The sequence below is a fragment of the Peromyscus californicus genome, unplaced genomic scaffold (genome assembly GCF_007827085.1).
Source record: "Peromyscus californicus insignis strain IS unplaced genomic scaffold, ASM782708v3 Scaffold_6__1_contigs__length_162567912, whole genome shotgun sequence".
Classification (NCBI taxonomy): Eukaryota; Metazoa; Chordata; class Mammalia; order Rodentia; family Cricetidae; genus Peromyscus; species Peromyscus californicus.
In genome coordinates this window covers 144,162,871-144,171,477 of record NW_026294584.1, presented here as the reverse complement: position 1 = coordinate 144,171,477, position 8,607 = coordinate 144,162,871, and the positions used below count along the sequence as shown (strand labels likewise).

Below are 8,607 nucleotides of genomic sequence, written 5' to 3'. Positions count from 1 at the left end.
CTAACTACAGAAACAAGTCAAGTGTATGTTTAAGATACACTCATAATATCATTCATGATGATCAAGTTATTTCACATGATCCTAATCTTTGGTTTTTTGTGCCCTCTACATCTTAGAACACACAACCCTGAGTTGTGTTCAGTTTTACGTCACTAGCAGTCAGCTTCTAAACCATTCCTCTTCCCTGTCTAACACTTGCTCAAACACTGTCTTATGCATCTTGTCCTGACCTGTGAACTCCATAGAAAATGAGGAAAGCCATGTGAAATGAGAGAAAAGCCTTTGCAACCCTCCTCCCAACTCTGCACCACTGTTAGAGTGTGAGGGCTCAGGAAACTCACAGTTTAGATGGGCCATCGCCAGTCCATTGCCATTCCCCTTTGCTTGCATTATATTTTAATCCAATCCAGTATCTGTTTGTAGTAAGCTGGGACTGTAGGAACTTCTGTAAGGGAAATAATACATATTATGATAAAATGTCCATCTGTTTGGTGAGAAAAGAACAGGATAACAGGTCCCACCTATTCTTATATCAGTTTCTGCTGTCCTGTTCTCTAGTCCTTCAACCCTTCAGTCCCTCCAAGTTCATTTTTAAAGTGATTTCCCACTAGTAGCTCATTTATGTAAAATCCGATGACAGTTACATAAATTATTTAAAATGAAAACTTCAGGTGTCTAGAGATACTGGATTCATGAAATGATTTGTGACCATGTTTCTCAGAGAAAGTATCACTGTGTAGCCAAGGTAGACATTGAACTCACAATCTCCCAGCTTCAGACCCTGGCTCCTTAAGTGAGCCCAACACTTTATGAAATTATTCAAATACACATTTTAGAAGACCACAGAAGCATGTGGGAAGTATTCAACTTAAGTGACCCCCTTGTCTAAAAAAACTAATTAATCCAGATGATATATCCAAGTCTTCTGTGAAAAGCTGTACGCTATCCTCCATGTTCCAGCAATGAAGCCATGCTGTTACTTAGATCCCAAAGTGACAGAACTTGAGGAAGTGTGAGATACTTGGAAGTAAATAGTGTGTCTTACATGTGACACATGAGTGGAATGATACCTAATAAAATTACTTAATATATTTTATGATAAGTTTAAATTTACCCATGTTTACTGTATCAAATGAAAAATTATATCATTACTTGACATTAAAATTTATTTTATGCTGTAATTATTCAGACATGTATTAAATTGGTGAAAAAATTGTGCATCATATTCTAAATGACAAAGTTTTCAAGCTCATTATTCAACCATTTCTCTAGAAAAATACCATCTATGTATTTGAAGAAACTTTTTTAGTAATAAAAGTAAACAGTTAATGTCAGGATCCTGGCCACTTGTTTTCCTTGTTCATTTCCAAAGATAGATTTTTTTATGAAATATATGAATATTAGGAAGTAAATATTATGGGCAGATTCAGTGAAATCAACTAACAGGAAAAACTGTTTAATTTCTGGTTCTCATATAATTTCCATTTTGCAGATTGGCCCAGAGCTCAGTTACTTTCTCTATTGTCATCCAGTTACCCATCTCAGGCAATCTCACTTCTGGATTGCGAAGAGCAAACTCTGGACCATGGACTCTTTGGGTGTAGGTGGCACTCTATGGAGATAAATAACTGTCAGTTACAAGATGTGCTATACCAAAGGGCTAAACTTATTCAGGTAAAACATGATTCTATGCAGGATTAGTTCACAGATTCCTGGCAAAGGGAGGAGATTGTAAAGACAGGATTGTCTCCTTAGTAATGAGTCTCCTCATAACACCCTGTGTCCTGACACTAACTAGGAAGTAGGAAGGAGTGGACTAGAAAACTCTTACTGTATGATTTTTGCTTGAATTACAGGAAAACCACATACAACTGCTGAAGGACTCTTTTTTTTTTTTTAAATATCTGGGCTCAATATTTCACTCTCAAGGGTTAGAGAAGGAGTCTAAGAATAAAGAAGCATGTAAGAGTCTAAGGTACCGGTTCATTATCATCATCTATCTTCAAAAGGGATAAGCTGCAGTCCTGGCAAGTCTGGTCACATCCACTCCAGCGTTTATTGTCCATGATGAAATAATAACATTTTATGCCACGGCAGAACAAACGTCCTTCAACATGTTTCCCTACAACAGAGAAGGGAATGGTGAAAATTCTTATTTTCTGTTATTCTGTCATTAGGACTGTGGTGATATTTTGTATATGCTTGTCTGAATGTCAGAGGGCAGAGCTAGTCATAGAGTTAGCCATAGAGTTAGCTGTAGAGGCCAGGCAGTGGTTGCACACATCTTTAGTCCTAGCTCTATAGGCAGAGGCAGATGGATCTCTGTGACTTCAAGGTCACCATGGACTACAAGAGATTAATGCAGTCTAAAAGAGAAACAGAGCCAGGCAGTGATGGCTCACACCCTTAATACCAGTACTTGGGAGTCACATGCCTTTAATCTCAGCACTAGGAAGGTTGAGACAGGGAGAGATATAGCTGGGCAGAGAAAAGAATATAAGGCAAGTGGAGATCAGACTCAGGGGCATTCAGTCTGAGGATTCATGGAGACAGGATCTTCCCTTTTTGGCTGAGGAGTTGGTGAGGTGAGAAATGGCTGTGGCTTGTTTCCTCTGATCTTTCAGTATTTACCTTGATATGTGTCTCCGGGTTTCTATTATAATACCTATTAGGATTTGTGCTACAGAAGATTGTATTTATTACACATCTATAACTAAGTAAAACACTCATGGCTCTCAAAAATTGAGACACTAGAATGCTGAGACCCCTGCACACACATGTTCTATGCAGCACTGTTTATAATAGAGATATGGATAAAATTTAAGTGTTCATTATGGATGATCAATAGAGAAAATGTATCATATACACACAAAGGATTACTATGTATCCTTGACAGGGAAGAAATCCAACCAGGCATGATGACTTATGCCTGCCTATAAGCCCAGCACTCCATAGGCTGAGGCATGAGGTTCACCTCTAGTTTGAGGTCAGCCTAGGTTAAGCAGTGAATTTCAGGCCAGCCTTGGCTATATATGGTGAGTTCCAAGGCAGCCTGGGCTACAGAATGAAACCATTTTTACATCTAAACCCCTAAAGAGAAATCCTGACCTAAGTGACCAACTTTGCAGTAAGAGTCTTCCATATGACTCCTGACTGCTGTTCACTTAGTGTGAGGACTAAGTGTCCTGTTATGAGCTGATTCATTACTAATGAGACAGCAGAGTCTTTGCAATAACTTCCCTTTCTCAGAAGTCTACAAGAAAGTCTTTCAGAGAAGCATGGATGAACTTGCAGATAGAATGCAAAGTGTGACAAACTAGTGCCAGTACCACACTTTTCAATTTCACTCAGATGAGGTTTACAGCACAGTCCAGCTCTAAGAATCCCAGGTTTGTAAGATTCCAGGGGCTGGAGGGAGGGGAAATGAGCACTGGCTGCTCAGAGGCAGTTACATGGATGATGCAAGGCTAGATCTGTAGTAATGCACTGTGCCCACAGTGGCCCACATGCTACTGTACATGTACAGCTGTGCTGTGGCCTATGTTAGATGCTCTTAACTTAATAGAAATAAGAGACAACTAAGGAAGCTTTTGATGGTGATTTTCTGTTCTCCTGCCTTCAAGGGTACACCCACATGTCCAAAGTATCAAATTTGAATATATTAAAACATGTGTAGTTTACATAGCTACAACCTCTCAATAAGATTTATTTGTTTGGTCTGTGCTGGGGACCCCCTTTCTCTATTAATAAACCTTTATGTCCAACTCTTGTTTTTCTGAGAAGAGGTATCATCACTCTGTAGTTCAGGCTGGCTTGGAATTTGCTGGACACCTAGACTGTCCTCAAATTTGCAATCCTCCTACCTCAGTGTTCTAATCACAAGCATTGCAGAATCATGCTGCCACTTAGAGATGGTAGTTATTTTATTCTAAAATCATAATGTAAAACAGTTTTGATGAGTCTGGAATGCCTCAACGACTATTTTTAGATTATATCTTTTTCTCTGTCACATATTTTAAAATTTACCAGTGTTAAAGATATTATTATTCCTTGAATAATGAAGATTGTCAACCCCTGCTATCATGCACAGTGAGATCATGTTTAAGAGTTCTTTGTGAACATTAACTTTTGAAAAAATTCTTAATAATGAATAATAAACTGTGTCAATTAATGTTAACCAGTCACGATGCAAGGAAAGAAAGTTCCTTGTAATGATTGATATTTTCATCTCTGTGTCATTCAGTGACAGAGATACACCAGTGTGGGCACCATGGAGAAGTTCTCATGTGTGCTGCAGTGAGCTTCACTATGGTCACACACAGGCCAGCTCTCTGATACCAAGGCAGAAGGAAAACACACACACACACACACACACACACACACACACACACACACACACACACACTTATTTTTATGACTGCATCCATGTAAATGCTTTATGTCCATTTCACGTCAAGAATTTGGTAAATACTCTCTTATGGAAAACTTTCACATTCTGTCAACAAAAAAAGTGAGGACTCAGATTTGACCTCTCATGAAAACGACCTGAATTCTCAGCTGTGCTGACTTGAGATTCCATCCCCTGGGAGCCATGGGAGACAGGATGGCCATTGAGTTCTAGAAACTAAGATTTTCCTAATCCAAACAGGGATTTCCAGGGTTCCAGGCCCCTCCATGATACAAGGAAACCCCACCCATTAACTCAGGGATCATATGCATTGTTAGCTGCTAGCTGGACTTCAAATCTCCTGGAGAAGAATCAATACAGAATAATGCAATCTTTATTCAATATTCCCTCCTTACCTGTGTGCTGCACACAATCAAAAACAACCTTAGTTCTCCCACAGCATCTGTTCTGTTTTCTATTGAGAGTGTCTGGTTCCTTCTGATGTTGGAAGTCATCACACCCTGTAGACTTTCTTCTCAAAGTTTCATTCAAGCAGCTGTTATTTTGCATGGTGATATTCCTTTGATTGGGGTTGTTTAGATTTTTCTGTAGTTCATAGTTTTCTTGACTATACTGAAAAACTAAAATGAACAAAAGGTGTAACTCAAAAATGGTTATAAATACTAAATATTGAAATTTAAGATATAAGAAAAGGTCCCATGTTGACAACATATACCATTACTTCAATTGGATTTTGACTTTTAGAAAATAACACCTCAATTAACTCACTAAAGAAATGGAAACGTCAATTTTCCTCTACCAGAAACTTCAGTATAAAGTAAATGATAAAGCAGAATTAAATTATGGTGGAAGTACATTTCCTTCCAATTCCTTCATTTTTTTCTCTGCATAAAACTTACAAATAAATATCTAAATAAAAAATTCAGTCAACCTTTAACATCCACTGAAAATGTGAATTAAGAAACATGAAGAAATGGCACAATTCCCAAAAGACCAGATGAAAAGCATAATATCCAGATATGTAGCTATATTTTATCACATTCTGGGAGTGATTTCTTCTAAAGATATAAAGGAATCTAATAAGGCTGAAGTGTTAAGGTCTCTGTACATATCTAGTCTTTTTATACAACCGTGTCCTCATTACAGACTGAGGAAAATGAAAAGAAGGCCATCATTTCTTTTGCACAGTTGTTTCTCACAGAATGTTTACCTAAGATTCCCAGTCTCTTCAGCTCAGAAGGCAGACTATCACCAAGTTCTCAGAATGAACATGACCATGAATGAGAAAGTACAAAAGCTCTCAACAGCCCCAAAGTTAATGAAATAGGTTTGTAAGAGAAAGGGACACTGTAGTGTGCCAGGATTAAAAACATCCTAAGAAATGGGCGGTGGTGACTCAAACCTTTGATTCCAACACTCAGGAGGCAGAGCCAGGAAGATCTCTGTGAGTTCCAGGCCAGCCTGGTCTACAGAGTGAGATCCAGGACAGGCACTAAAACTACACAGAGAAACCCTATCTCGAAAGACCAAAAAAAAAAAAAAAAAAAACCCAAAAAGCTTAAGTCCAGGAGCTATGTAGCACATCCCCTGATTATAGGCAGGTCAACAGGCAGAGTGCAATAACTGCATAATAAGTGACTGTTATTACTTAGGCAGGAAGGCAAAGAAGATGTATACCAGTTACTCACTGTGTGTCACCAACACTGCAACTGTCACCAGCAGAATGGAACAAAGGACTCCTAGAGGTATTGCAATGAGGTGCCATGGAACTAAACACCCTTAATCAAAACAAACAAAAAGCAAAGCAAGAAAATGAACACCATGAAAAGAGCAAGTCCCAATATTAATTATAATTTTGTGTAGCATAGAGACAATGGGATATTGGTTTCTAAAAATTTTACAGAAGTCCATCATACAAACTAAATGAACACTGCTTTCAAAATTGTATTACACCCATTATAGAAATGTTACATGTATGAAGTTTCACAGGATTTCAAACTTTTTTCACCTTTGAACTTGTATTTTCAATCCTCCTGACTCAGTCTAGAAATAGCCGTATGACAGGCATCTGCCTCTCACCCAGTTCTACAGGATCAAAAGTGCATCCTTCAGAAAGCACTGGAGGCACAGACACAGTCCAGGTAGACAATCCCAAACTGGAGTATGCAGTCCACCAAGGGAGCATAACTGAGGATGAGGAGGAAGGGATGAAGGATGGATGTTCTCGAGAACTGTCAGGAACCATGGCAGTTCTGGAGCTGACTTGTATATAGGCCCATCCTTAAAGGAGTTTATAAGTCAACTCTTGATTTTTTTTACATAAGTTCTATTTTTCTCTAGATAATACAAAACATCTCCATGTATCTGAGGTGTTGGGAATCTGAAAGTTAAGCCTCTGATTATCAGTATGTCAAAGAAGTTAAAGTTTAGGGTTCATTTGTGACATTATATGAAGAGTGAGCAGAGAAAGAATAGAAAATTTTTATTAGCAATCTTAATTATTCTGCAAATGTATAATGTGGTTAGTCATCCCCATCCCCACTACTATCTGTCATCCCCTCTCTTCCTCTGCAGCTTCTTTCTAGGAAGAGACTCTGTCATCTGATAGATGATTCTTGCAGATTTTATGCACTAGATATTGAAAAATACTTAAGATAATAAAAAACTTTCCGTTAGAGTGAAAGTATTGTTTATAATGAATACTTTTAATTTCCTTAAGATTTTATTTCTCTAAATTCTTCCGATTTTAGAGTGTTTATTTTAAAAGTTTCAGAATTCTTCTTGTCAAAACTAAAAAAAAACTTATTAATTTTTTCTCAAATTTGACAGAATATATTCACTTCTTCCTTCTGCATTCTCAATAACTTTTTCTTACAGGCTCCCATCATTCTACTCTGCCCATCCAGCTTTCTTTTGTTTATAGCTAACACCTAGAAATAGGATTATTGCTGGGTGGTGATGGCACACACCTTTAATCAGTGCACTAGGGAGGCAAAGGCAGGAGGTCTCTGAGTTGAGGCCAGCCTGTTCTACAGAGTATATTTCAGGACAGCCAAGGCTACACAGAGAAACCTGTTTCGAAACCCCTCACTCCCCGCCCCCCCCCCAAAAAAAAGGAAAATAAAATGAAACAGACTTTAGCCAGGCATGATGGTACGTGCCTTTAATCCAGGCACTTGGGAGACAGAGGCCGGAGGATCACTTTGAGTTTAAGATCAGCCTGGTCTACAAAGAGTTTTGAGACAGCCAAGGCTATTAGAAGGAGAAACAATGTCTTTAAAAAAAAAAAAAAAAGCAACTCCCTAAAACATAGGGTTCTTGTTTCCAATGGCAGCCTGTGGTATATTATTTTCAAAATTAGAAGTTTATGATGCATTAAAAATAGATGAATTTAGATGTTTAAACACTTACCTCTGTGGCCAGCTTCTCTGGGCCCTTGTGTCTCATCAGCCCTTCCTTGATTCTGCAACTCTGAAGACTTATGGAATCTCACAGTTGTGTAAGTAATCTCCTCATCACCCATCTTGAGAGTAAGTGAAGTATGGTCTGTGTTAAAATCTGCCCTTGAGTGAATTCTAAGGAAAAAGTTAAAATGTCCACATTTAGGAAGGTACCTGGATCTGATGCTGCAGTGGGGTGGGAAGGGGTGCGGTCTGATTCATTCCCCTAATGATCCAAACATCTTAAATCACATGGACTGACCCTGTTTTCCACTAGAGGTGAGAAGTCTTTGAAGATTTCTGTAATTTATACATCTACAGGCCACAGAACTTACTATCAGGAGATATACTGAAAGAATCAATAACTTACTAGTAAGTCATTGTAATATTGACAGAACACATATATAAAATGTTAGGCATAATTGGTACTACCACAAACAATTGAAATACTTTTAAACCATCAATTGAAATAACAAAAAATCAAAGCTTTCTGAATAAATAAAAATCTTCGCTTTAAAATTATTTACATATTTTGATAAACACTTGAATGTAAAAATGTTCTTGTAGTCTTTTCAGTCATGCATGACTATCAGAGTTTCTGAGACACCACCTTTGAAACAATATATGAGGATTAATACTGCTGTTGATTAACATTTTGGGCTGAAAGTACACAAATATCTCTCCTGAGATGTCCAACTTCTCCACTCAGTCACATCCTACACATTATTCTCCAGAGTCAAGCCTGATAAATGCATGAAA

The 8,607-nt window shown here is 38.0% G+C and overlaps 1 protein-coding gene across 1 annotated transcript; it reads right to left on the bottom strand.

Annotated features, from left to right (window-relative positions):
- Window positions 1-337: 337 nt before the first annotated feature.
- On the bottom strand, window positions 338-7,931 carry LOC128099775 (killer cell lectin-like receptor 2). The gene is made up of 5 exons (XM_052721595.1): window positions 7,820-7,931; window positions 6,097-6,186; window positions 4,804-5,028; window positions 1,980-2,122; window positions 338-445 (listed from the first exon to the last, which is right to left on the bottom strand). The coding sequence occupies exons 1-5, from the start codon at window positions 7,929-7,931 to the stop codon at window positions 338-340; spliced, it is 678 nt and encodes a 225-aa protein (XP_052577555.1).
- Window positions 7,932-8,607: the final 676 nt, after the last annotated feature.